This window comes from Zootoca vivipara, chromosome Z (genome assembly GCF_963506605.1).
Source record: "Zootoca vivipara chromosome Z, rZooViv1.1, whole genome shotgun sequence".
Taxonomy (NCBI): Eukaryota; Metazoa; Chordata; class Lepidosauria; order Squamata; family Lacertidae; genus Zootoca; species Zootoca vivipara.
In genome coordinates, this window is record NC_083294.1 from 30,947,534 (window position 1) to 30,975,163 (window position 27,630).

Genomic DNA, 27,630 nt, shown 5'->3' on the forward strand with positions numbered 1-27,630 from the left:
GCATTTGATCAGGGAGCTCATCGAAGCAATTGGAAATGGTTCTGGTTTTTGTTCTGACTTCTGTCATTATGATATTGCAAGCTATTTTAAAATGTATGCTATTGGTGGTTCAGTCTTGTGCTGCTTTATTGGACTGTTTATGTCTTTGAAGATGGTTTTTCACCACCTGGAGAGTTCTATTAAGAATGGAAAGACAGGAAAGAGATGTGCTAGTAATGAAACGGTGTTTGATAATTTATCCAGTTTTCAGAGGTTAATTTTTGCATTGTGTTACTCAAGGCTTATTTCCCCAGCTGGAACTCACTGGAACTCAGTTCTGGCACATCTCAGGTGGGCATCATTGCTGTTCTAAGAGAATTAGTGAGGCATTCATGGTGAGTTCCAACACCTCTTTTTCTAGAAAAATAGCACTGATGTTACTAGTTTTGAATAATATGCATATATTTATGCATGCTCTGGTCCATGGGGTCACAAAGAGTCGGACACGACTAAACGACTAAACAACAACAACCTGATACTTATATTCCATACTTCTTCTGAGGGATTTGGGGCAGTGTACATGGTTTCCTCCCTACTTCTTTATATTCATAACAACCCTGTGAGGTAGGTTATTCAGAGAGAGAGGGGGGGGAGAGAGAGAGAGAGAGAGAGCGCAAAAGACAGAAAGAAACAAGGCCAATATCACCTAGGGAGCTTCCTGACAAAGTTGAGATTTTAAACCCAGCCCTATCAGAACACTTTAAACTAACTTTCCTCAGCCTGGTGGTCTCCAGATGTTTACCTCTGCAATATAATATAACTTAACTTAACTTGCCTCAAGACATAAAAGTCAGAATTGTTTGCCCAGATCCACTGAAATCCACTTGCCTGAGAAGTATTCCCCTCCCTTAAATTCTTGCTGCATGAACCCCACTTCATCTTCCCTAATGAACGCACATTGTCTGGGAAAGTTCCTTTCCATCTCAAAACAAAACCCAAGGCCACTGCATCACCAATCGCTTGAAAAGATATAGGGCAAAGATACACAAGCTGTTTTGACTTGGCTTTAAAATTCACATGGCTTAAATGTTGGGCTTTGGGAAAGAGTGGAAGCATAATAGGGCCTGTTCCTTAATGTACCGTTCTCATTTTTTCCCTGTTAAGTGGGGAAACCAGTAAAAAAAATCTGCTAGAACTTTGGAGGCCCTCAGTAGGTCTCCCTTAAGTGATGGGGGGGGCAGGGGGCAGGAAAGCAGGCATGAAAGCAGAAGAAATTCGCCAGAGTCCTCTGGGGCACGCTGTCAGTTTGCGCAGCGGACTCCTCCTCCCCTCCCCCAGCATACAACTGGCCTCTGGCCTTCCAAACACGCACACTCCCCCAACCCAGTTTTCTGGGCATTGCAGAAAACTCTGGGTGTGGGTGTGCGCGGGGGGGGGGAGATTTGAGACAGAAGAACTTTTAACTGAACATCCTGTGCAGTCTAGCAATATATTCTCTCCCCTCCCCATCTCAAGAGGTGCCTTGTCATCCTCTTCTCCTCTTCCTCTTCCTCAAATAAAAGTTAAAAATGCAGGCAACAGAATGCAATGCACATGGAAACACAACAAGATGACTAAAGGAATAAAGAAACTCACTGATTACAGTCCTTAATATATGTCATGCTTGTGGGACAATTACTTCAGAAAGAGAAAGAAAAGAAAATGAGTAGCCTAAGGAGAACCTCCCTAATTATTTGATGCATGTGTTATATTTGATGATATAGACATCAAATATATCATCTGCACTTGATTGGCAGTTGATCAGAAGCTTGAAGGCTTTCCATATAGTAAATAAAACTGAAAGCCACACTGCATTATTATTAAAAATGGGGATTCCTTGCTTCCTATGTTAAGCTGAATTAAGTTTGTTCCTAAACCTAGTGCCCCAAATTTTATTAATCAACAACTGTTGAGAGGGTTGCGTTGGAGACCTCCAGCTACAAGCTGTACACAACTTTGCCGTGGCATACACATGGTCTAGGAAGGTCTTTATACAGGAATCCTGGGACATTAGGTTCAAATTGACGAGGAACATTTCCAAAACTCTTGTACCCATCAAAGGAGAAAGAAACAATCTGAGCACACCTCTTCTAGCAATACTGATTATAATTTGGACATAGTAAATGAAGCCTTCTTTCTGTCCCCCACTTCAGCAGAGAGCCTACTTTCTTGGGTTTGGACCCATATGCTCAAATAGTTGTTCATGTTGAGTGGGACACAGGAAGCTGCCTTAGATGGAGTCAGAACATTGGTCCATGTAACTCAGTATTGTCTACACTGACTTGGGACCTTCTACATGCAAGGCAGAACTTGGGACCTTCTACATGCAAGGTTGATGATCTGCTACTGAGCATCATATCAAAGCTTGAAATCCTGGCTTCAATCAGCAAGTTCATTCTCCTAAACTTAGGGGTTTTTTTACATCTTGATGATACACAGTGCCGCAGGGAAGTACTTTGTGCATACTCAAAGGCACCCTTGAATTTCTGTGTAGTCCATGCTAACCTTGGCTGAACAATTCTGCTAAGGCTGTCATCCAGACCTATGATCTGGCGTATCAGAAGAGGTTTGCATGCCACCAATTTAGCACTGGTGGATTACTGGTGGGTTTCTGCATTTTGGATTTCTCTGTTACCCTGCTGTTATTTCAGAATAAATCATCCCAGAGTCAAAGCAGCACCACACTACTACTCCCTCCAGGGTGCATGGACACAATACATTAATTACTACTGCCTTTCCCCTCTGGAAAGCTAAGGTCAATTTCAGGAACCAAAATGCTTTTTCTGTGCAGCCTGAGTTGGAGCAATGGACAGCATTATAGTCAATGGATGTCACTTGTCTTCACATACCCTACCCCACTTCCCTGCTCATAGTTGTGAATACTATTCCCATGTTATGAATGATCCATGTTACCATTAAGAAAAAGAGGTCAGAATAGGCCAGTGTATATGTGGACTGTCCCTGGATAAAGTGGCTTTTCTTCTTTTAAGTTCTCAAAATTCTTAACCTAGCTCAAGGTTGTCCTCTGAACTAGCCAGATGTTTAACTGAGAATCACAGTCATTTGAAAAATAAGACTTGCCCCAAATAGCAACCAGACATTCCATTTTGGTGACCTGTAACGCGAGATGAGCGCCACAATCCCAGAGTGGGTCACGACTGGACCTAATAGTCAGGGGTCCCTTTACCTTTACTAACCTTGGTTTTAGGAGCCATTTTGCACCTGGCTTATATATCGTGAGTTTCTAACACTGCCTCCACTTAAATCACTGAAGTCTGTACTGCAGCCTTCACCAACCTGGCGTCCTTCAGATGTTTTGCGCTACAAAACCTCAGCTGCGCTGGCTGCTGTTGATAGGAGTTGCAGTCTACAATGTCTGGAGGACATCCAGTTAGCAAAACTTTGCATGGCCTTTCTCTGTCACCACTGTAACAGCATAGGAGAAGTTTTGTTCTTTCTCCTTCTACTCTTTCCCTTCAGTCTCTATCAGGATCTCACCGCTCTTGTATTGTTCTCACTGAAGCCATCAGTTCAGCTGCCTTAGGATTTATCAGTTATCTGGTCTTTGCAAATATGTGTGCCTGCCTGCCTGGTCAACTCCCATAGATGAAGGGCTGATTCATACTTGCATGCTTCTTCACTTGATTACTGCACCACAAGACATGCAATTTGCATGTGTGAATGGTAGGCATAACACCAAAGATAGAACTTTCAAGAGGAAACCTAGCTCAGCGGTAGAGTACCAGCTTTGAATGCAGAAGGTCATAAGTTGGATCCCTGACATTTGCCAGTCAGAGCAGACTGTTATCCGTAGCAGCCTAAAGGCCTGACCCTGGTATAAAGCAGATTCCTATCTTCTGTTTGTCACAGGAATATGGAACCCATAGTCCAACAGATGTTGATGGACTACACTTCCCACCATTCCTGACCATTGGCCACGTTGGCTGGGGTTGGCGGGAGTTGAAGTTCCAAGTATCTGGGTCTCCATCCCTGCTAGATCACCCCAGAAACTGTTCTTTTAAACTTTTCTGCTAGTCATAAAATACCAATACGTATAGTCCTCCGGATTAATCCATCGGCTCTAGATCCTTTCCAATCCGGTGTCCATCCTGGTTTCAGGACCGAGACGGCTCTGGTCACCCTAACAGTTGATCTCCGTAGACAACTGGACCGAGGCGGCTCAGGACTGCTGATTTGTCAGCAGCCTTTGACATGGTCGATCACGATCTTCTGGACCACCGCCTTGCCGACAGGGGGATTCAGGGCACAGGCCGACAATGGCTGCGCTCCTTCATCTCTGGTCGGGGACAGAGGGTGGCGCTAGGGAGGGAGATGTTGTCGTGCCATTCCTTGGTGTGTGGAGTGCCGCAGGGTGCAATCCTTTCCCCGATGCTTTTCAACATCTTTGTGCGCCCCCTCGCCCAGATTGTCAGGAGCTTTGGGCTGGGTTGTCACCAATATGCTGATGACACACAGCTCTATCTGCAGATGGACGGTCACCCCGACTCAGCCCCGGACACACTGACCAGATGATTGGAGGCTGTGGCTGGATGGCTTAGTGGGAACCGACCGAAATTAAATCCTTCGAAAACAGAGGTCCTCTGGCTAGGTCGGGATGGTATAGGGTTGTGGGACCTACTCCCTTCTCTTCCGGGGGCTCAATTAGTGCCAGTGCCTTCCGTTAAGAGTTTGGGTGTAATCCTTGACGCCTCCCTTTCCATAGAGGCGCAGGTTGCAGCAACAGTCAAGGCGACATTTTTCCATCTTTGCCGTATCAAGCAGTTGGTCCCTTACCTTTCCCACCCCGACCTGGCCACAGTGATCCATGCGACGGTCACCTCCAGGCTTGACTACTGTAACCCGCTCTACGTGGGGCTGCTCTTGAAACTGCCCCAGAAACTCCAAGGGGTGGATGTGGAATGCTGCAGCAAGGCTCCTCACGGGGTCCTTGCCATGGAGACATGTTATTCACCCCGTGCTCTAACATGCTGCACTGGCTCCCGGTGGAGTATCGGGTCAGGTTTAAGGTGCTGGTTTGACCTTTAAAGCCTTATGCGGCCTAGGACCCTCGTACTTACAGGACTGCCTCTCCTGGTATGTCCCGCAGAGGACTCTAAGGTCCATGAATAATAATAGCTTAAGGGTCCCGGGCCCTAAAGAAGCCAGATTATCCTTCACCAAGGCAAGGGCTTTTTCAGTGATGGCTCCAACCTGGTGGAATGATCTGTTCCACGAGACTAGGGCCCTGCAGGACTTGATCCCCTTCCGCAGGGCCTGTAAGACAGAGCTATTCTGCCTGGCCTTCAATTTGAATTAGCCTGATCCTGCATTCCCTTTTCCCTTTCCTTTTTCTATGAAGAAACCCTTTTGGGACCCCACATTTAAACTGGTCTCCTTGCTGGCCCTAGCAGGACCAAACTTGGCCAGTTAGCCCTGGTGATTACTTGACGTTTACTAAACTGGGTTCCCCCCCCCCAAGAAAAATGACCCTGAATTTTTTGAATTTTATTGACATGGAGGCTATACTTATGTTGTATTTTATGCTGTTTTTAAAGTCACTTTTAATTAATGTTTCATATTTACTGTTAGCAGCCCTGAGCCCAGTTTTCAAATCGGGAAGGGCGGGGTATAAATAAAAATTATTATTATTATTATTATTATTATTATTATTATTATTATCATCATCATCATCATGTTTATTCCCAAGATGCAATATAGTTATTTAACTGAATCTGGTTTGCCAAGCAAAAGCAATCAGGAAGCAGGAATTTTGAATGGAGGCAGTTCACATGTTCAGCAGCCTGTGATCAAGCTGATTCATCCATTGGCATCACTCAGTTACTGCATCTCTAGTGAAGGCTGGGCCCCTACAGTTGCTTTCCACTGAAAATATTGTGTTTGAGGTAATATGAGATGATGCCAATGTTCTGTTGGTGTTCTAAGAGCTCTTATCACCCATTCAGACATGCATGCTATCATTTGATGTTAAGCCATCCATTGGAAAAATCAAGCCATGCACATGTACATACAAGAACCATCTCAAAGCTGCTCTCCAGCTGGGATGTGATTTCCCCCAGCAAGGTCAGACTAAAAAAGGTGGTGGTGGGACCTTTGAAGATGTTGGGACTCCAACTCCCATCAGCCTCAGTCGGGATGCTGGGGGCTGTAGTTGAGTAACAGGTTTGTCACCTAAAGACCATCCGGTCTCTAACATTCACCTACAGAAAATGCTCACATGACCCACATCTTCTCCTTCTCTGGTGGTGCTCTCATCTTGCCCTGACCCACCCTGCAGAGGATTCTCCTTGGCTCCTATACTGGCTGGGGTACCATTAACTCTTACCTTGCTTTCAATTTGTGGGAAATGTATGTGACTGTTCTTCCGCTGCTTTATGCCAGGGGAACAGCAAGCATGTTCTGAACTGCAAAAAACCATAGAGAAACATTTTTGGTGGGAGCACAGTGAGTATTCTTTGCTTTGGAAATGCTGAGAGTCTGTGAACACTACTCCATGGTTAGTGCAAATCATGGTTTGGTCTGCACTGAGCCCAAACCACTATGCTTTACCAGCTGTAAAACCAGTATTTAAAGTGACGTAGATCAGCAGAGCAGGTATACTTCAGCTATGCCCATTACATCTAGAAAGAAATGAGTCATTTTATTAGGCCCGTTAGCCACATTAGGGAAATCCACCACTGAGCAGTTAAAGGGCAACATGTTATTTGGGGTAAATTGTTCCTCTCCCCAATTTCTAAGCAGGTTTGTCCTATTCTGGTCTACATCTTACACAAAATCACCTGGATGTCTTCTTACTATGCAAGAAACTTCAGCTGGAGCTTGGTGTTGCTTTGGTTGCTGAATTACAGACTTAGCTGTATATTTGTTAAATTTCTTTCCCTCACTTCTGAAACATACCATTTTTGAATTCACAGGTACACTGATGGAAGAGTTTGAGGCGTTGTATCTGAGCAACTTTGTCCAATAGTAACACCCAGGAGGTCATCTTCGTGGACCTGTCTTGTTCTAACTTTCACATCCTGTGTGATTTTGGCCACTGGCAGAAACATAAAATACAGGTGGCCTTTCAGCAGGTAAGGAGGCATTTAGTACGGAAGATGAGGCAGAAGCACAGAGCTACTGTACTGCTAGAAGAACAACACATTGTGCACATAAACCAGGGAAGTCATACAAGAAGTAAACTTTCCTTGAGCACAGGAGGTAATGGAAGTTTAATTTTAGCCCCCAGTCCACAATGCTCTCTAGATTGGGGCACATACAGTTTAAGGTAGTGAGGTGGAATTGCCTCTTATGACTTTATACTTTGAGCACCTGGCCAGGAATCTTAAATAGGCCTTCCTAGAGAAGTTTGAGTAAAAGCAAGAAACAAGGGTGGGGGGGAGGTAGGAGCAGAAATAATAAATGGAGAGAGGGAGCTATCCTGATGGGAAGTCAATCCTCTTCAATGCACTTATTTGTCTTCAGTAGTAAGGGTTGTTGATTGGGGTTTGTTGGGTGGCTTTTGCCTGATCACAGTTCCATCCATCTCTGTAGAAAGTTTTTTTTGCAAAACGCAAAGCTTACCTCAAAGCTGCAAAATGCAATACAATACAATAAATTCCTCCTGATTTTAGGATCCTTTAGTTTAGAAGAATTCCTGCTTAAAAGAATTCTTGGGGGCTGTTCAGGAAGCTTACTGGAGAGTAAGTCCATACTAGCTTACTTCCCTGTCGCACAGTTTTAATAGCCCCCTATTGCATAGTTGCTGCTTGGTGGCTGAGGTGGGGGGTGGGCTTGCCTGTGCCGGCCAACCAGGTTGTGGTAGAAAGAACTAGCCCTGAGGCGGAATACAAAAAGCAGGAAGAACGGCTGGGGCAGACGATGTAATGCGCTGGGTCCATACAGAGGGGAGTCGGTTTAAAGCTCGGGAAAGCGGAGGTGTGGCAAAGAGATCGAGTCGCTCGGACGGCACACTGGTAAGGAGAGGTGTGTGTGCACACGCGGGTGTAAAGACGTGCGGGGCTGCCAGAAAAAAGGTGGGGGAGAAACTAGAGGGGAAACGGGATCATCGCCACTCGTCCTAGATGGACTGCGATCCTGGTATGGGAGGGCGCTGGGCTAGGGTAGGGGGCAAGACGGCGCGGGTGGGAAGGCACTTGGGTGCGAGAGGAGGGTCCCGGCCGAGCAGAGGGGGAGGGCCTTGGGCAGTCGCGAAGAAGACGGGCCCAGGGGAAGGGAAGCCGGGCTCGATCGTCGCCGAGACGGCCCACAGGGGGGCCGGACTGAGCAGGGCTGCGCGGCGTGGGCTTTCTGCTTGTGTTGCCGACGCGAGGTGGGACTCGCGCGGGCCTGGCCGGCGATCGCGGCCTTCGAAGCTCGAGCAACTTCTAGGGCAGGCGCTGCGAGCCCGGACAGACGGGCGGTGAAGGAGAGCGTGGCCGCCAAGCAGGCAGGCGACGGACGCTGCCGGCCGGCTGGGGGTCAAAGCCAGCAACCGATCCTCCGGCCGAGCTGGGGCGCCTCCCTCCGGCCGCATCCCCGAGAGGAGCCGAACAGGCGACGGAAGGAGGTAGGCAGGCCAGCCGCTCCCCGGGGCGCGCCGGTGCTGATCACGGCTTGCGCCGCCCAGGGAGCGAGCGAGCGAGCGGGAGACAGACTCGGACGCCGCGTTGCGCTGCGACCCCGAGGGGGCGCCCATCCAGCGCAGGTGCGGAGCCTGGAACGCGCGCAGTATCAGCTCGGGCTGATCCAGGTACACCCGGCACGGGCACCCTGCTTCTTTCCATCCGCGTGCTGCAGCCCTCCCGAGTCGCTTGCGGGCTGTCTCCGTCGGTGCAGCCACCGGACAGCACCGCTCCGGTCTTCGCCTCTCTTTCCCCGCTGCGCAGAGGCGCGCACGCCAATCTAGGCACCGCGGAGCCCTCGGCTGATCCGCCGCTTGACCCTCTTGGGCTCTGCGCACCCGGGGCTTGCACTTCCCCCTCCCTTAACGCCACGCGGGTTCCTTGCGCCCCCTTTATCTTTTCAGGCCCCCGCTTGATTACCCAAAATTGTAGATCTCTCCCCAGAAAACACCTAACTCCCCCCCGCAATGTTTGATGTACCCCTCCTCTTTTCTCTTCCCAGTCCCGTGACCTCATCGGTGTGGAGAGCTAATAGTGCATATTTTTGGGATGGGTGCCCAGTACCACCCGAGGACTTGGTTTTGTGCGTGTGAATGGGTAACCCCGGGGGGGTGGAAAGAGGGGAGGCGAGCAAGAGCCTAAGCGCAGCAGCAGCTGCCGCCTCCTCCTCTTCGCCCCTTCTTATCTCTCCCTCCCCTCGGGTGGAGGACGGTCCCCGCCCTCGCCCCCCGCCCTCACCCAGCCCCTCCCCCTCCCCGGGCAGGGCGCGAGGCCCCTCCCCCTCTCAACCCCCCCAACACTCCACCCCCCCTTCTTTCCCTCTCCGGACTCGGCTGGCTCAGAGCAAACCGCCCCTCCCGCACGGGCAGGGCTCGCCGCGGTGCAGCCTGGGAGGCGTAGTCCGCAGGGCAGGGCCCGGCTCGGGTGGGCGTGGGGGCGGCCGAGCGGCCGGACTACACTTCCCGGCAGGCCCTGCAGCAAGCAGCAGTCGGCGGCGGCTCGCTCTCGTCCTCACACTCGGGCTGCCGCTGCCAGTGCCGCCACCGCCGCTGTTCCTTGCGCTGCGCTGCTGCTCGGCGGAGCCGCGCTGGCCGGCCCTTGTGCTCCTTCGGCTCCGCTTGGCTGGATTCCCTCGGGATCGAATGCCCCTTGTACCCCGGCGGGGGCCCGCCCTGGAAGCAGGTGCGTGTGGACGGTCCCCGGCGATTCCCTTTCCCGGGCCCGTTTCTCCTCCCCCCCCAGCCGCCTCCGTCGCCATCGGGGAGGGAAGGGGGGGCGGCGTGTGAGTGTGGTTTCCATGGAAACGGGGAGCGGGCCTTGGACCGCGGCCCTTTTCTCTCCCTACCTGACCCCCCCCGTCCTTCCTTCGCGGTAAGGTCCCGTCCAGGACAGGATGGTGACAGCAGGGCCGCTTCTGCTCCGGCCCCGACGGCGAGGGAGGAAGCGATCGTCGCTTCAGGCTAGCAGGCAGATTATTTCACTTTCTGTTCTCAGGAAAGGGTGCTTGGGCTTACCCCCACTACTTCGACCACCGCCACCCTCCTCTTCCTCACACACTCTCTTTCCATTTCTCCTATGCTTCCATCGACGGGGCGGACAGAGGGGGTCGACACCCTTTTCGCTCTGGCCTCTGGAGGCGGATACGGTGGTCTGCGCGAGTCTCTGCGCATCTAGGGCGTGCGGTGATCCTTCGGCATGGGAAGCCTGAGCTGCACCACCCCGTCTAAATTCTGGGCTTCATTTTTTGAGCGAGGAGGGGGAATTATTCAGCGGCTACGGACTCCGGGCGCACGTTGCGGGGCAATCCGCCGATAGTAGAGACCTGATAATGGCATATACACTTCTGAATGGCAGAGACTCAAGCTTGGTTGGTCCCTCCCGTCTGCTTCCTTCCAGGCGTCTTGGGTTGCTGTTTTCCGCCGCCGCCGCCGCCGCCGCCTCCCTCTTTCTTTCCCTTACCCCGCTCCCTCCCTCCAGCAAGAGACAAGGGCGATGCCCGTGACGGTCCCGAAGGGACGGGCAGCCTAGCTCGTGGCGCGCGGGGGGAAAGGAGAGGAACGCGTCGCGGCTGCGAGCTAAACTCGAAGGAGTAACCAAATGTTAGACGGTCGTTAAGCAGAGATGGGCTGCTGAAGGCGGAAAGGAGGCGACCCGTTCTCCCGGAGGTTGATTTCTCTGAGTCTTGGTAGAGTGTGTGTCCGCAGGAGGGGAAGAGAACATAAGCTTGTTTTCAGGAAGAGGGGGACAACTTTTGCCCTATTTGGAAGAGTGGGAAGTATTGGTTGGCATCTTTGCAGTGTAACTGGCCAGCCCTTTTGGAATGGCCTGCCCTTTAAAATCAGATGTCTTGGTGGGAGGGTGGCTTGAGAATGCTTGCAAAGCACAAGAGGTGTCTGTGTTGGTGAGGAGGATAGAGTTAGGGCTTTGCATGCTATCCCAGTTTGCCTTGCCTTGCCTTGTCCAGGTAACACATGAGCAACACCCCCCCCCCTCCAATTTGTTGTAACCATGGCTCTGCCTCCAGGTTGGCCCCACAAATGGCAGCCCCTGGAGCTAGTCGTTGTGCGTGTTTACTGTCCTGTAGTTCTCAGCCTGCCAAGAAAATCGGAGCCTGGCAGTGGCAGCAGGAAAGAGTGAAGGGATGGGACGTTTTTTGAAGCTGAAATGGGGATGAAGGGCGATTTGCGGGGTGGGGGTGGGAAGATGTGCTGCAGGCATCGCGTCATCAGCTGGACAATGTGTGTGCGCTTGGGGTCTGGAGGAGGCTTTTCCCAGGCTTGGTAGCTTGTCTTCGTGTTTTTTAGAAATGTGATGTTAATCTGCAGCTGCGACGGTGAGGCTTCCCTTGCCAGGCTGCAGTGAGCAAGCGAGTGATGGTTCTCTCTGTGCCATTGCACAGTGTGAGTAAGAGAGAGGCTTTACCTGGGGAGATGGTTGCAAAGTTTGCAAGTGCCTGGCTTCGGTGGAGATGCATTATTGTCTTTGCATGCTTAGGAGTGCATTGTCCTGGCCGTGCACGCTTAAGAAAAGGGAATGTGTAGGTGTGCAGGCAAAGATTGCTTTCACAGTCATTCTGTATACATACTCACAAGCAGAGTGTGAGGGAGTGGAGCTGGTTTTAAATGGGGAGAAAGAGGCATTCTGTACACTCTCAGAAATGTTGTGTGCTTAATTGCAGGTTGCCAGTGCTGAGTCCTTGCTTCACTTAAGTTCTCAACGTCCAGATTTCCAGGTCGTTAAAAGGTGCAGCATAAGTAAATAGGGTAACTTTATCTTTTCTATATTGCCAAAGTTTTGGCAACTTTTCCTACGTGATGGTTGCTGTTTTTCATGGGGTGGGGGCTGGAAAGTATATTTAAAAAGAAAAATGTCATATATGGAATTCAATTCAGGAGCATACTTGTTTATGTACCAAGTGTCCGTCAAAGGCTAACTTAAAGAGATTGCAGGTTGGGAATAAACTTCTTTCTTCATCTGGAGTGCTGACCTGAAAACACAAGAGCTATAAGAAATGTTGTTAATCCGTCTGGCCTTTAACTGTTGACGGAGCTCATTTCCTTTTGGCCTTTGTCTCTGCAAGCACCAGCAGAGATGTCAATTTTGACTTTTTGTGGTAGCCACTGAAGCTCTCAAAGCTGTACAAGCCGTTGGCTTTACAGTATACATATGTATGTTGTAAATTTTGCCCTGATTCTTAGTAAATACCGTATGTTCCAACAACATCTAAAGCTTTATTCAGACATTGGTCTTTCCTCTGTGGCAGAGGTGGGAAGCTTGTGGCCCACCAGAACATACTGGACTACAACTCCCATCATCCCTGACCATTGCCCATGCTGGCTGGGGGTGATGGGAGCTAGAGTTCAGCAACATCTGGAGGGCCATAGGTTCTCCTGTTTCTGCTCTGTAGTCTTTTGGGATGGAGGAGGAATTCAATCAGTCAGATTTTTTTTGTGTGTTTTTTGTGTTTGTTTTTTTGCAATGTATTGACCCAGTTCAACAGTCCTAAACTTGTCTGTGGATTGGAACACAAGTCCTCATTAGAGAATGCATTTAACTGGATTTTGCAATGAAGTTTTAGTGCGCAAAAAGAGCACAGACAAATGTTGTTGATTGTTAAAGCACATGTAAAATGTATCTTTTGTGGTAAATACTGTTCTGTTGTGAACAAAGTGCCCTTAGGAAAACCGCTGTGTTTGCTTTCCCACCCATCCTGGATCATAATATTGACCTAACTTACAGGATTGTTGTATGAGTTATTGAAATAATGTATCTTAAGTGCTTTGAGCCTCTTAAAGCACAAACCTGAATTATTATTAGTATTCCTATCCTGTCCATTGCTACCTATTGCAACCTGTGATTTGAGCTTTCTGGATCATTGGGTGTAAAATTTAAATGGCCCACTTGGAAGTGATGGGAAAGACATAAAAAAGGAGGCTAGAATATCTCCCAAGGACAGCAGGAAAGCTGCGTTTTGTTGTCCAAAACCAGAGCGGGTGTTGATATCTGTGAATGGTGTGTTATGGCTAGAAAAGCTTGTGTTGTCATTCTTCAGATAAAATAGTGTTTGATCATTTTGGGTATGCATTTGGGGTATGCAGTAGGAGGAGAAGGAACTAGGGGAACAATAAGTTTAGCTATTTGGCTAAAGTAAGACAACACATGTATTCAAGGCAACATGCGGTTTGAAACTTTACTGCTGGAGTTTTTGTGTCCTGCTATTTCTTTGGGGATTTTATTTTGCAGAAATAAGCCCTCCTTTTACAAATGCATAAACTGTAAAACAATTTCTCTGGACGCTTCTTTTTGTCCGCCTCCTTTAGATTTTCATCCTTTTTGATATTTTCCCCCCTTCTTTCTTTTCCATCTGTCCTAGGAGAGATTTTCAGGGCATCTTAGGCAAGAACACCCAGTCTTTTGCCTTGTCCCACTTTTGCCCTTTCCTCTCTGCTAGGACTAAGCTAATCACTTCTATTCAAGAGACTTCCTTGCTGTTCCAGGCAGTAGCATTGTAAAGTCCCTTCATCTGTTTGGTACCCTTCAGAATATGTCTGGACCCTTCAGCAGAAAATTCAGATCATGATATCAGGATGAAATATATGTTCTGCAGAAAACAGATCTGGGCAGGATCTATGCAAAGTTAGGGGTATCAGACATCATTTCTACTGAGGACAAAGCAAAAAGCAATGGGTTTGAATCCAGACTTTGGAAATACATAAAATTTTCAAGCACCAGCATTTATATAACATTGGAGTCCTGTGCACCCTATTTTGTATAATTATGTGCTAGAATCCAACTTCTGCCATTTCCCTAGCTTTGTAGTGAACTTCCATGACAGATGTAGACTAAAATTATTTAAGAAGTTTGGAGAGCAGTTATGCAATGGAGTTAACTTCCTGTCTTTCTTGGATGTCATCTAAGAGATCTTGTCTCCTAGGGTAGGAGGTTATTTATTGTTACCATCAATCATGTTTGTATCCTGCTCTTTCTAGGATGAGTTATGGGCAATATACATGAGGGTTATCATAGTTTATTCTCACAACAGCCCTGTCAGGTAGCACAGACTGAGGGTGAGTGACTAAGCCAAGGTCCTGCAGTGAGCTTCATGACTTAACAAGGACTCAGACAAGGGTTTTCCAGGTCCACGTTGACACTTGTACCAACTACATTTGACTGAGATTACACTGAGATTGTATTAGATGACCCACTGAGTTCCATCCAGGGTTGGAATTCCTTTTCGCGTGTTTATTTTGAAGACCAAGAAATGTGCTGCTGTGGCTCATCTCTTGCACAGGACCAGGGCATTTTCCCTTGAGGAACTGCTTCTGTTCTGAAAGGGTATTGCAGTCACCATCACCCCCATCCCTCCTGAAAAACACTGATGGAACCATATTGTTGTTGGGAAATTTTAAATTCTTTGCTCAGCTGGGTAAGGGATTGCTATTTAGAGTGCTGTCTGGAATGTGGTTGTGTGAGTGCAATGGATAGCGCTCATGACTTCACTGATGAGGAACGTTGTGGAAATTGTTTCATTCGGTTGTGTACTTTCTGATGTTTTGTTTATTGTTTATGGCTACTTTTGCAAATATGTAATATTTTTCATGTTGTAAGCTGCCTTGAGTATGGTTTTAACTATGGAAAGCCTAGTGGTCCTTAATTGTAATGCTGCAGCCTGCAAGAGGCCCCCTGAAATTGACCAGGTTGAAGAGGACAAAAATCTAGAGAAGTCCTTTTGTTTGTTTGAGCAATTCTCCTACCACCTGTTCAGATGGACGATCAAGGTGTTCCTCCAGACTATCTTGAGGATAGTTTCTCTCGGTTCCAACACACACTCTCTCTTGCATCTTTCCTGACCATTAGGAAGGGGTGTGTGAGCACAGTTGCAGACCTCTCCTCCCACCCGTAAGGTTTTGACTAGCTATTACTCTATTGCCATTGCATGAGAACTTTGGAACATAAGAAGCTGCCTTATACAGTAAAATGAAGCATGGCAGCCCCCTATTTATGCAACTCTATCCTGAGTATCGTCGGATCGTCCACCATTTTGGTCACATTCAGGCAAAATTTAAAAACTCACTAATCTGTCCTGCGTTTGGGCTGGGCTGGGGACCAAAGGATGTTGGGTCTATCTGGTACTGTTTACTGTACTGATAGGCAGTTGTGTCATACAGTTCTTTTCATGTTATGTTGTTAGTCACCCTGTGCTCCTCTTTGGGATGAAGGGCAGGTTACAAGAACTATTGATGAATGAGTAGCAGGCCATATCCTGACTGGTAGCAGCTCTCCAGGATTTGGGGCAGGGCTCTTTCCCAGCCCTACTTGAGGATGCCAGAGATTGGACCTGGGAGCTTTCACATACAAAGCACGGTGCTCCTCTGCTGATCCACAGCCCCTCCCTGACTTGCAGGACTAACCCCTGCAAAAGCATAAATGGCATACACAGTTGTGCTTTGAATTGATTCTGTGGGTAAGCTACCAAAATCCCTTCCATGCTTCCAGCATGAACCTCAACATCCTGGACCAAGTGCAGCACTCCCAAGCGATGATCATTCCGGTATTATCGAGTGTGTTACTTCTTGAATAACTCTGCAATGAAACAGGAAAACAGCAAGCATTTCTGCATGGGTTCCGAATTGATCTCTGGCAATTGGAACAGGCTTCTGAAAAAGGCAGCTGAGGCAGGGGAATGGAGAGAACAGGAGAAGTTGGAGGCAGCTTTCCCCTTTCTCATGAGAGCTATGTTCAAAACTCCATTGCTAAGGTGTTTACTAAATTTGGAAGACCCTACAGATTGCAGCATCCTCTTCACAGTTAGCCTCAACTGTGCTGAAAGCAGGGCAACTTCCAAGTAAACATTTGTAGGCTTGAGCTGTTTTCCTGGTGCCTCTGTTTTGTTGTAATGGTTCACTGTAGATTGGCAGAGAGAGAGAGCTTTGGGTCCTGCTCATCTGCCAGGCTACACAAGATGACATTGTAGGACCCCAAGAGGTGTACATGGCTAGCTTCCTGCTGAGGGAGTGGGATACTGAGGATTGGGAAAGAAGGTGCTTGCTGCTTCTCAAGGCTCCTGACTCCATCAGGGTGGCTTCTCAGCGGGCTTGGTCGAGGGCACTTCTGCAAATTCCTTTGTGGAATTCTCTCACTTGGCACCTCCCTACGTGCTGCCTGCCCAGAAGGGAACTCCTCGTAGTTCCTTGGGAACTTGCACTTGTACTGCCTAGCTTGGAGTGTGTGTTTCTATGTATGTGCGTCCGTCTCTCTCTCTCTCTCTCTCTCTCTCTTCCCCTCTACCCAATTTTCAATCCCTGGGTTTTGTTCCTGTGGTTGCGAGGGATTCCTGCTCTCCCCTTTTCTCTGTTCCCTGGGAATGGTTCTGTCTGGCTCCCGTCCCACATCCTCCCTGGGAATAACAAAAAAAGAATGCACTCAACAATGTCCGTTTCTGTTGCTGCATCCTTCAAGGGGCCTTCGTGCCTCTGCCGTTGACCCCCATCCTTCCTTGCACTTTCAGCAAACGCACGGCTGCTCGTGCAGCCTTGGCCTCTGCTTTTGGCATCTTTCATCTGCGGAGATCCTGTCCCATCTGTGCTCTCTGCTTCTCCCCCAGTGCCGCCTCCCATTTTGTACGGTACTTTGCTTTCTTCTCACCCACAGTACCCCACAAAATTTGCATGTTAAGCGCCCCCCCCCCCACAGACAGCCCTGTACCCCATGAACCATAACTCCCAGATTGCCCGCTTTTCATTTTAAACAAGCTAAGTTTCAAGACTGAGATACGAGGCAAAAAAGTAAAAGAAATAATTATTCTCATTTTGTGCGGCAGAGAAGTTAGCTTGCTTTCCTCTTTTTGGTGTTTTAACTCCCAACTTCCCAAAAACATTTCTTCAGATGCCCTTGCCTCCAGCCTAACTTTGTGCATGGCACCACCCCACCTTAGCCCAAGGGTCAGTGTGACTGCCCCCCCCCTGCTCTTTATTTGTCTGAACTGCCCCTTTGAAGCTGAAAACAGCAACTGTCCAATCTGGCCCTAATGCTTTGTGTTTTCGTTGTTGTTTTTTCAATAGGCAGAGCCTGTGACAGGATTGAGACTGGCTGGCAGTGAGCGGCTGTCATGATCTCTGCAGCGCCTCTCTACAGCGGAGTGCACAACTGGACTGGCGCTGAGCGGATTCGCATGTGTGGCCTCAGCGAAGAGAGGTGAGGTGCGTGTGGCCTCCCCAGGCCGGGAGGGAAGAGGTTGGGCCGCTGGTGTGTGTGAGGTGATGGGATTCCTTGTTAGAGGATGCTGGGGAAAGGGGTGTCCTCCAGTTTGCAGAAATGCAGTTCAGGTGACTTAATTTGTTGGGCGTTTTAGGCAAAGAGACTCTGGAGCAGGGCTGAGCAACCTGTGTCCCTCCAGGCTTTGCTGGGCTACAACTCCCATCATTCCTGATTGTTGCCTGGGGGCTTATGGGAGTTGCAGTCCAGCAACATCTGCAGGGACACAAGTTCCCTGCACCAGACATTAGCCTTCAACTTTTGCACCAGGTACACACTACTTATCAACAGTGGGTCAAAACAGATGCTCTACAACCGTACAAATATATGGTAAGAAAAATAATAAATGGGTCAGCATATGTATGATTGAGCTAAAGGAAGTTCCTGGGTCTGAAAAAGCTGGAAGACTGCTGCTTTAAAGTAGCTCTCTTGGTACCCACAAGATGTGCTGACTACGGTTCAGATCAGCACCAGCCAGCACATTTTATGATCTCTGTTAATTATTTTAACACTCTCTTTTTTGCTGGATGTGTGTGGCTTTGTTGTTTAATAATAATAATAATGAAGGTTTTATCCTTTCCCCCAAGTAACTTGTGGTTCTTCTATCCCCCGTTGCTTATTCTCACAACAACCCTGTGAGGTAGGTTACTTTGAAAGAGTGATTAGCCCAAAGTCACCCAGGGAGCCTCATGGCTGAGCGGGAGTTTGAACCTGGGTCACTCCTTTCCTGGTCTGCTCTAACCACTGAATCACATGGTATCGAGCCTTTTTTGTCATTAAGTGGCACATAGAAGAAGAAGAAGTTGTTATCATTACCATCATTAGTTTAAAGTATGAATTTGGCCAAGTAGTACTCAATATTGTGAGATCTATATTAGGATGGTAGTTTTTAAGCTAAAATCAGAAACTTTCAATGCATCAGGTTTGAATGGAGAAGCTTTTCTGGATCCTTTGAATTTCTGGAAGATGTATGACATTTCACCTGTAGCCGTATGCATCACCAGCAGAGGCAAAGGGGGACGAATCACTCCTACATGATCACAGTCACCTCTCTGAATCTCTTGTATGCAGTGGTGCTATCAGGGCAGGGTTTGGAGTTGCATGTCCAGAGCCCCACTCCTTAGCAAAAGGAGCAAGAAGGGTCCCAAATGGATTTCCACATTTTTGAAGTAATATAATGCACATAATAACTAGCAAAAGTCCCCCGCTGCCCCCAGCAAGAACAGTTTTTCCACGATGTGTATATACCATAAATCTAAAGCTCATTTGAAGCAAATGATTTCCCCCAAAGGATCCTGGGAACTGTAAGTCGTTTTTAGTTGCCAAGAATTGCAGCTTTGTGAGGGAGTATACAGCTCCCAGGATTCTTAGAAGAAAGTCACGTGCTTTAAATTCATAGCGTGTATGCAGCCTGAAATTACCTGACAGCACCACCGCTAACCACATGTTTTTGAAGAGATAGTGCTGCTCTACCTCTCCCCCCCCCCAAAATGTTGGGGTGGAGGGGAAGAAAGATTACTTTATAAAAACATGGCCAGGCTTTCCACTCAGCACTTTTAAGTAGAGAAGGGGATTGAGGTCAGGCCAAGTGGATAACGTGGGGTATTTGATGCTGGTTTTCTCCATGGTTCAGATATGAGAGAATTTGTGGAAAGTCTAGGAAGCTTGAGGTGAGGGATCTCGGGGGGGGGGGGGGGAGGTAGATGGAAGAGATCTCTTCTTTCATCATCAAGATTCTTGGCCTCTTCTTTCCCCCCCCCCCACACTAACTTTGGCCACAATCTCACCTGCTACTTCACAAGTTTACCTACATCATCCTTGGTGGTAAAGTTTGGGAAGCTGTAGCCCTGGACCCAAAACAGCATAGATTTGGGAGTGGGTGCCACATGAATCGGGGCAAATGGGTAGGAAAAGGTCTTGGAAGGGAACTGGTGTCTGTCCCTTGTTATGGCTTTATTAGTGTTTTTCAACCTTGGCTTCCCTGGAGTTGCTTGACTAAAGGTCCCATAATCCCTGACTCTTGGCTAACTGGTTTTGCATGATGGGAGTTTTAGTCCAGCAACACTTGGAGACTAAGGTTGAAGCATTCAGTGATTCTGACTTTCTCTTAAGTTATACAGGCCCACTGGTGAAGGTTGGGAAGCCCAACCTTGCCTTGCTTGCACATCCTTTAGGACAAGTGTGAGCTGTGTATGACTCATGAACTGCATCTGGCTGACGAAGCCCCTTGCCTATGTGCATCTGCTCACAAGAGATATCCCCAAAAGTGGGTTGGGGGGGATGCTTTGGGTCTTGCAGGCTTGGGAGGTTGTTTCTCAGCTCCACTGTTCTTTCTCTTCTTCCTGCAACAGGAGAGCCCCACTTTCTGATGAAGAATCCAACACCAGCAACTCCCAGCATCTGGGCTCCTCTGACTTCTGCACTGGCAGCAGCTTTTCCAAGGTAATGGCAGCTGGTATTAGTGGCTGTACCTAAGGGAGGAAGCTTTGACGCTTTCTGAGATACGGAGGGCATAGGTGGCTAATTATCTGGCCAACTCAAATGGAGTGGGCTGCCACAGGGTGGACTGTTGGCCACGGACTTGGGTGACTTTTTAATATAAAGGGTGTTATGCACATTCATGGAGGAGAAGGAGAGATTTGTTAATGGCTGTTTACCCCCTGACCAAGAGGTAGAGCAACTGCTTTGCACCTGTATAGACCCCTGTTCAATCCACTTCAACTCCAGAGGATCAGGTTGCAGGTTCTAGGAAGGACTCTTCCTTGAGACCCTGGGAAGCCGCTGCCAGTCAAAGAAGATAGCCCTGGGCTAGATGGGCAAGTCATCTGAACCTGGCACAAAAGGATATTCCTGTTTCTTAAGCCTGGATAGCTAAATGGAACCTCCACATGCTGAGGCAGTCTATCCCCGAGCACCAGATATTGGGGACAAATAGGGACCTTTGATCTGATGAAGCAGGAAAGGGATTCTTACATTGCTTTCTTCGAACAAATTTTGCATAGTGGCTATTAAAACAAACAAACCAGAACATGAACTGGACAGTTCTGAGTTCAAAACTTGCCTTTGCAATGAAATTGCTAGGTGGTGGTGGTGATTATTATTATTATTATTATTATTATTATTATTATTATTATTATTATTATTATACCTGCCCATCTGGCTGGATTTCCCTAGCCACTCTGGGTGGTTTACAGCATATATCAGAACATACTAAAACATCAAACATTAAAAAGTCCCTAAACAGGGCTGCCTCCAGATGTCTTCTAAAAGTCAAATAAGTTGTTTATTTCCTTGACATCTGATGGGAGGGCATTCCACAGGGCGGGCCTGACTACAGAGAAGGCCCTTCACCTGGTTCCCTGTAGCTTTGCTTCTCGCAGTGAGGGAACCACCAGAAAACCCTCGGAGGAGAACCTCAGGGTCCGGGCTCAATAATAGGTATACTGGACCAAGGCCATTAAGGGCTTTAAAGTCAACATCAGTACTTTGAATTGTGCTCAGAAATGCACTGGGAGCCAATGAAGATCCTTTAGGACTGGTGTTATGCGGTCCCAGCAGCTACTTCCAGTCACCAGTCTAGCTGCTGCATTCTGGATTAGTTGTAGTTTCTGAGTCACCTTCAAAGGTAGCCCCAGGTAGAGTGCATTGCAGTAGTCCAAGCGGGAAATAACCAGGGCACGCATTACTTTGGTGAGACACGCTGAAGGGAGGTAGGGTCTCATCCGGCCTACCAGGTGGAGGTGTGGGTCACCCATGTTGATTCCAGGTAACCTTAGGCAAGTCAATAAAACTGATGTGGAGACAATAAAACTGATTTCTAACCTGCTTTAGGATTCCTGATATAATTTGCATGTGGAACACCAGCAATGTGCTTACACAAGAATGTTATTGATGCAATTGCCTTCCCTCGTTGCTGCAGGTGGAGCTCACGGCAGTCTCGAGTAGTGGCGGCAGTGCCCAAGGGTTTGAGGCAGAGGCCATCGTGGAGGAGGAACTTGGACCTACGCTTAAGGAGCAGCCCTGCGAGCCAGACTGTGCTGAGAAGGCCTTGAAGGGTGGAGATGCCGACCCAGGCAAAGTTAGCGAGGGCGGACTCACAAGGCCAGAGAGCAGTGGCAGCCCGGACTGTGCACGGCCATGTGCTAAGGAGGGGGCAGAGGTCTCCCCTGCTTGCCCAAAGGCTCTGGAGAGCGAGCATCCAGGGAAGGAGAAGAGTACCCCAGCTGCTGGCACAACCCTGACAGCTGCTGCCGCCACGGCTGCTGCCGCCACGGCAACCAACAGCTGCAGCACTTTGACCTCTCCCCCAGCCACCTTCACCTTGAAAAGCGTCTGTTTCTCCACTTCTCAGGCCCCTGCTATGCAAAAAATGGCCCTCTCCTTCCCACCCGGAGCAGTCCTCGCTCCCAGCCAGCCCCTGGTTTACCTCCCACCTCTTCCGAGCCCGCTTGGGGTCCCGTCTGCCCTTGCCCTGCCTGTCATACCCTCCTTCCCACAAGACCCCTGCCTGCCTAGTCTTCTCGCCCCCTCTGAGCTGCGCTCTTACCCGTATGCCTTCTCCGTGGCCAGGCCTTTGGCCGCAGATCCCAAAGTGGCGCCTGTGGAGACAAGCCAGCTGAACTGCCCTGCCCTGTCAGGGGAGAGCAGCACCCCTGCCGTCACTGGACCCTCCTCTGCGGTCGATGGCTCGGACCTCTCGCCTTGCACACCTGCCTCGGCAGCGGCAGGTGCCAGCACTGTCCCTCTGTCAGTCAGCACCAGCATGCTTGCCAGGGCCCCGGCAGTCCCGGAACAGCTTCCCTCGGGCGTCCTGGCCTCCATCTCCCCGCTGAAATCCCCCCCACAGCTGGAGCGTGAGATGGTCTCCCCAGAATGCAGCGAGATGCCCCTCGACCTTTCCGCCAAGTCAAACCGCCAGAAGCTGCCTCCTCCGAGCCAGCGCAAGACACCCCCGATGCCTGTGTTGACCCCGGTGCACACCAGCGGCAAAGCACTGCTCACCACGGTCTTCTCCAAGCCTCCACGGGTGGCTCAGGCCATTGGCGGCCCGGGCACTGCTTCGCCCTTTGTCATCTTCCCAGAGTTCCTCCGCAATGGGGAGCAGGGTTCCTGGATGAAGAACTCGACCGCCCTCATCAGCACCATCCCAGGCACCTACGTTGGGGTGGCCAACCCAGTCCCAGCTTCCGTGCTGCTGGGCAAGGATTCTGGCACCGGCCTTGGCAGGGATTCTCGCCATCTCGCCAAGCAGGAGCTCATTTCCATTGTTGACCAGGGAGAGCCTCGTAGTGGCGGGCTGCCTCCCGGGAAGAAGAGTGGTGGAAAGGGGCCACCCGACCCCGCAAGGCAGCTCCTTCGTGGCCGGGGTGTCCCAGGGGCCCAGTTGCACCCCTCAAAGGAGCTGGCCATTTGGAGCCCCAGCCAGGGAAGCGTTTACCCTCGGTGCTCAGTCAACGGGAAGCCTGCCAGCCCCCAGCTGCTGCCTGTGGGGTGGTCGCCTTATCATCAGGGCCCTCTGCTTTCCATCGGCATCTCGGCAGCTGGGCAGCAGTTCCCGAATCAAGTTGCCCCCTGCAAGCCAGCTGGTGCAGGCGAGCTGGCCACATTCCCTGGTGTGCAGCCGCCGATAGAGTCCTCCGCAGTGGTCCAGAAGGCCCCCGAAGCTCCCTCTCAGGGCAACGGTTGTAAGGCAGCCTTGCCGAACACAGCCAGCCCTTTGTGCATCTCACCAGCTCTTCAGACCAGCCTCCCAGATGCAAGGGGCTCCGAGGGTCTCATCCCAAAATATGACTCTGACAGACTAGAGGGTGACTCGGCAGCAGAGGCCACCGCACAGCCCAAACCTCCCCCGGAGGGTTGTAGCCGCAAGCGCCCCAGGGATGCCAAGCCTAAAAACCAGGTCTTGACTGCCTACCTATCTCACAGCCTTTCCTTAGCTAGCCAGCCAAGCGTGCGGACGACCTCTGAGACGCCTCTCCCAGGGAGCAAGCGCAAGGACCGGAAGTGCAGCAACGCATCTCGGGATCCGGCGGTGGCAGAAGACCCTTTCCACACTGTGCACCAGGTTGATCTCAGCCGCGTGAAGAAGGAACGGGTGGAGCCCGAGGTGCTGATCACCTCCACCACTTGTCTGCATGCTGGGGCTGCCTCAAGAAGCCCCCCGAAAGCCAAGATCAAGGGGGTGGCCCACATCAAAGTGGAGGAGGGTTTCCCCTGCAAGTCCAAGCGGCAGCATGATGGGCCAGACCGCCTGTCCCACAAGAAGCAGAAGTGCAGGAGCAGTGAGGAATCTCAGCCCCCCTGCAAATCGGACAGCCAGAACCTGCACAACCGCAAGGTGAGTGACTTGCCCTGATGTAAACACAGGGTTCAGACTACCCAGAGTTTCCTGGAGCAGCACCTGAGGTTGGGCTGATAGTTAGGGAGTCCTCGGGGAGGACTAATCTCTTGCTGAGGACAAGGAAAAAGATGAACTAGGATTGAAAGATGTTGGAAGTAAGCTCCTGCAGTGCTGATGGAGTTCCTGCAGAGGTGCTTCCAATACTACAGGAAGGAGAGAATCTTGCCTGGACAGCAGACAGAACCAGGAATTTCATGTGTTAACACTGTGCATCTTAAATTATTTTGTGACTCCCCCTCATGAGAAGTGCTTGTTTGTTTGTTTTTATAGTTTAAAATAGACTTTGTTGAGATTAAAAAACTTTTACAAAATATAAACAACAAACAAACATAAACATAATCAACAAACAAAGGATTAAAGAAAGAAGAGAAAATTAAGTAGACAATACTCACTAAACTCAAACTCAAGTAATAAATAACAAACTCAAATAACAAATATCAACAAAATAAATGATACTTTCAACTTAATACAAACTTAATCTTGAATAAAGTTAAATAAACTAAATTTGAACATAAATTTAATAACAAAATCATAAATAAATTATAAATAAATCATATATATATGTGTTTCATACATGCTCAAATTAAACCTCTAAATCATTATTCCATCTAACCACATATATAATTATAACATCCTGGAGTATAGTCTGAAATGATATATTTATAACATCCCAGAATATAACCTAAAATAAAAAGCAAGTGCTTGTTTGATGCACGAGAGCACTATTAGGATCAGTGTCCATTGTTAACATGAATGTCCTGGTTCGTTATTTTTTATTTAGTTTCTTATTTTCGCTGTATCTTACCTAACAGACAGAACGGATCCAGGGAAAATAATTACATGATGAGATGCCTCTGATTTTAAAATGTAGTTTGTCCTCTATACTTTAAAAAAAAACTGTAGCCAAGTTGAATCTCTGTGTAACACTCTAGTTGGAGGTGAGGCTGATGTGTGAATCCCAGATGTGGTCTTGGAAGTGTTGCTGGTTTTGTCTGGTGGTTCCAGCCTTCCCAGAATGCCTTGGGCTTTCCCCTGAGTTTGACTTTACTCGCGTCACAGGTTTTTTTCGTGCAGCTAGATGGAACATGTGATGTCAGAAGAGGCTCAGATGCACTTCGCTGTGTCATATGGCTTAGGGCAGGTCTGTTTTAATTGCCCCAAGTACGTGCCCTGTTGACAGCAGCTGCTTGATTGAGGCACAGCCATTAAGAAGCCACGGCCTGGCTTCTGACTCCTTTCAGAGTTCAGTTCAAAGTAGCCCGTGCTGATCATTTTAAAGCTCTTACATGGCTTGGAACCCAGATTATCTCTTAGACTGGCTTTCTCCATACCCCTGTGACTGAACTTCCCTTCTGTAGCCTTTCTGAGGGTGACCAGCCTTCAAAGGCTAAGTGAGTGGCAATAAGGGCAGTGAGACATATTTTCAGGTATTCGTGTGTGTGTGTGTGTGTGTGTGTGTGTGTGTGTGTGTGTGTATCCAGGTGCACCTGATTTGATGTCATTTTATTACCAGCTAAGACCTTTTCCATTTTCCCAGCTTGTTTTAATTTTATTTTTTTATTTTATTACCTGTTAAGCAGATTGGTGTAGTGGTGTCACCGCTGTGCATTTTTAAATCTGCTGGGTCTTCTTAGCATTTGTTTTGTTTTGTGTTGCATTTCTGAAGTTTCATTTCAATTGCAAACAGCCCTGGGGACATGGGAGCGTTGGAGGTGCGGAGTACAAACGTGGAAAAAATAACATGGAACAAACCTGGCAAAGACCTCTCGCTTCCTCTCACCGCCTGTGTGTCTCTTCTGTGTCCACAGTGGCGGAAGTATCACAGCTCCCATGAGGTCATCAAGCAGGAGAGCCGGTCAGGCTCCACGAAGGAGCATGGCAGCCCCCGTGCCAAGCACAAACGCCGGAAGGCATCTCCAGGGCATCATGGGCACAGCTGCGAAGAAGGTACAGGAGCCGGGTCTGGGCTCTGGCGATTGCCTTTCCTAAAAGTGTCCAACATCCATGGAAGACTCTCTTACGCTGGTCCTATAGCCAGCAAGTGTCTCTCTCTGCTGGGCACAGCCCATCTTTGCCTACTTCTTGAGAGAGGGATCGAAATGGGAGTGAGCCCACCCTTAAAGGGGAGGGCTGCTACCTGCAGTGTGAGGGGTTTCTGTCCGTCCTCTCTGGGATATATGAGGCCCGTTCTCTGAATTTCTGGCTTGCTTCCTTAAAGTACAGTAGCGTGCCTAGCATTTTCCTTTTTTGGGAGGAAGCAAAATACGTGTAAGCAAAGGTTTAACAAACATCATGCCTATTAAGACAACTTAGATTGTCTAATTTTATTTTATTTTATTGCAATGTCCTCTACCTCAGTTTTTGTTTGTGCAACCACAGCAGGACCACTTGCCTGTTGAGCTGAGCATGAGGGTACAAGCTAATGATAATGCAAATCTGAACACAACTGTCCTTTGGATTTTGCACCTGTTCGAATTTTGCAATACAGCCCGTAGCTAAAATAATAATAATAATAATAATGGGGGTGGGTACCAAAATACATTTTAAATGTGTATTTTAGGTGAGCAGGAAGGATTGGATAGAAATGAAATTTTTAAAGTGTATTTTCCGATTAATGTGGAAGTGAGACAGAGCAGACTGAACCTGTGCGAAGTTTGATCTGTTGTTCCCTAATCTCGAGTTGTGTGTCTGAAAAACCCCTTTTGGGTTTGTGGGCTCACTTTCCCAGCTTCACACCTGCTTGTGGCTAAGATCTCCTCTGGGGATGGGGGAAGGACGGAGGATGTACAGCTTCCTTGGACCAATAGTTGTATTTTTCCAGATGGCACTTTAGTTTTCAAAGCTCTCTTCTTTTTTCTTTTCTCCCCCCCCCAACCAAATAACCCTCCTCAGCTTTTGTTGAGAAGAAATCAAAGAACAGTTTCCGGGACTTCATTCCTGTGGTGCTGAGCAGCCGGACACGCAGCCAGTCAGGTGAGTGGCTGATTCCTTTGACCTGGGGTAGGGGAACCTGGCTATTTTTCAGGGGGTTGTGGTCTGTCTGAAACATATGCTTCTGTGTTGTGTGAAATCTTCTTAGCTTTGCTGCGCTCATGATGTCCCTAAACAACCATGCAGAAAGAGACAAGCAATACCTGTGCTTTGGGTCAATTTAATTTTGAAACCAAGTGTTGCAGGCTTTTGAGTTGCACAGGTCTCTTCCTCGGAGCGAATTGTGAAGGAAAATCAACATCTGGATTTGCTAATTGTTTTGTTGTTGTTGTTTCTACTTGTGAAATGAATTATATATTAGGGGATTCTGAGAGGAAAAATTGGAGACAAAAGAGGGAGGTCTTGCTAAAGCTGAGATCCCAAGGTGTAGTGCTTAATTCTGATTCAAGAGTTGGGGGGGTCCATTCCTTTTCTTCTTCCTGTAGGAAGCATGGGAGTCTCTTCTGTTAACATGTTGGAGGAGTGTGGCCAGGAGATTCTACCGCCGGTGGAAGAGGAAGAAGAGAATGTCGAGGGAGAGGATGAGCTTGCCCTGAGGCATCGCAGGCTGAGAAAATCCCACCGCCTCTCCCCCCACTCCGGCTGCAAAGACAGAGAGCTGTTGCAGTCAGAGAAGAGCAGTTTCCACTCGCGCAAGAGTCAGGGGAAGCCATGGCAAGTAGATGCCACTCAGCAGCTGTGGAGCCACAAGGAGGCAGAGGAGGAAAGTGGCCACATCAAGAGGAAGAAAAGGAGGAGGCAGAAAAGCTGGAAGTACCAGACTGGAGAGTACTTGATAGAGCGGGAGAAAGAGGAGCACACGAGCTGTTGCCACAAGCGGCGGAAAATGAAAGCAGGTAGCGAAGG

At 48.8% G+C, this 27,630-nt stretch overlaps 1 protein-coding gene across 9 annotated transcripts in view; it reads left to right on the forward strand.

Moving 5' to 3' along the window:
• Window positions 1-8,203: 8,203 nt before the first annotated feature.
• BCORL1 (BCL6 corepressor like 1) overlaps window positions 8,204-27,630 on the forward strand; it is a 29,717-nt gene continuing 10,290 nt past the window's right edge. The window contains exons 1-8 of one of the 9 annotated variants that reach the window (XM_060270497.1): window positions 8,204-8,584; window positions 11,818-11,882; window positions 17,201-17,333; window positions 19,745-19,835; window positions 21,313-23,730; window positions 25,602-25,740; window positions 26,686-26,766; window positions 27,210-27,620. In XM_060270497.1, coding sequence (XP_060126480.1) covers window positions 17,248-17,333; window positions 19,745-19,835; window positions 21,313-23,730; window positions 25,602-25,740; window positions 26,686-26,766; window positions 27,210-27,620 — 3,226 coding nt within the window. In that variant the 5' untranslated portion in view covers window positions 8,204-8,584; window positions 11,818-11,882; window positions 17,201-17,247. The other 8 variants (XM_060270494.1, XM_060270500.1, XM_060270496.1 and 5 more) reach the window with 8 other exon arrangements.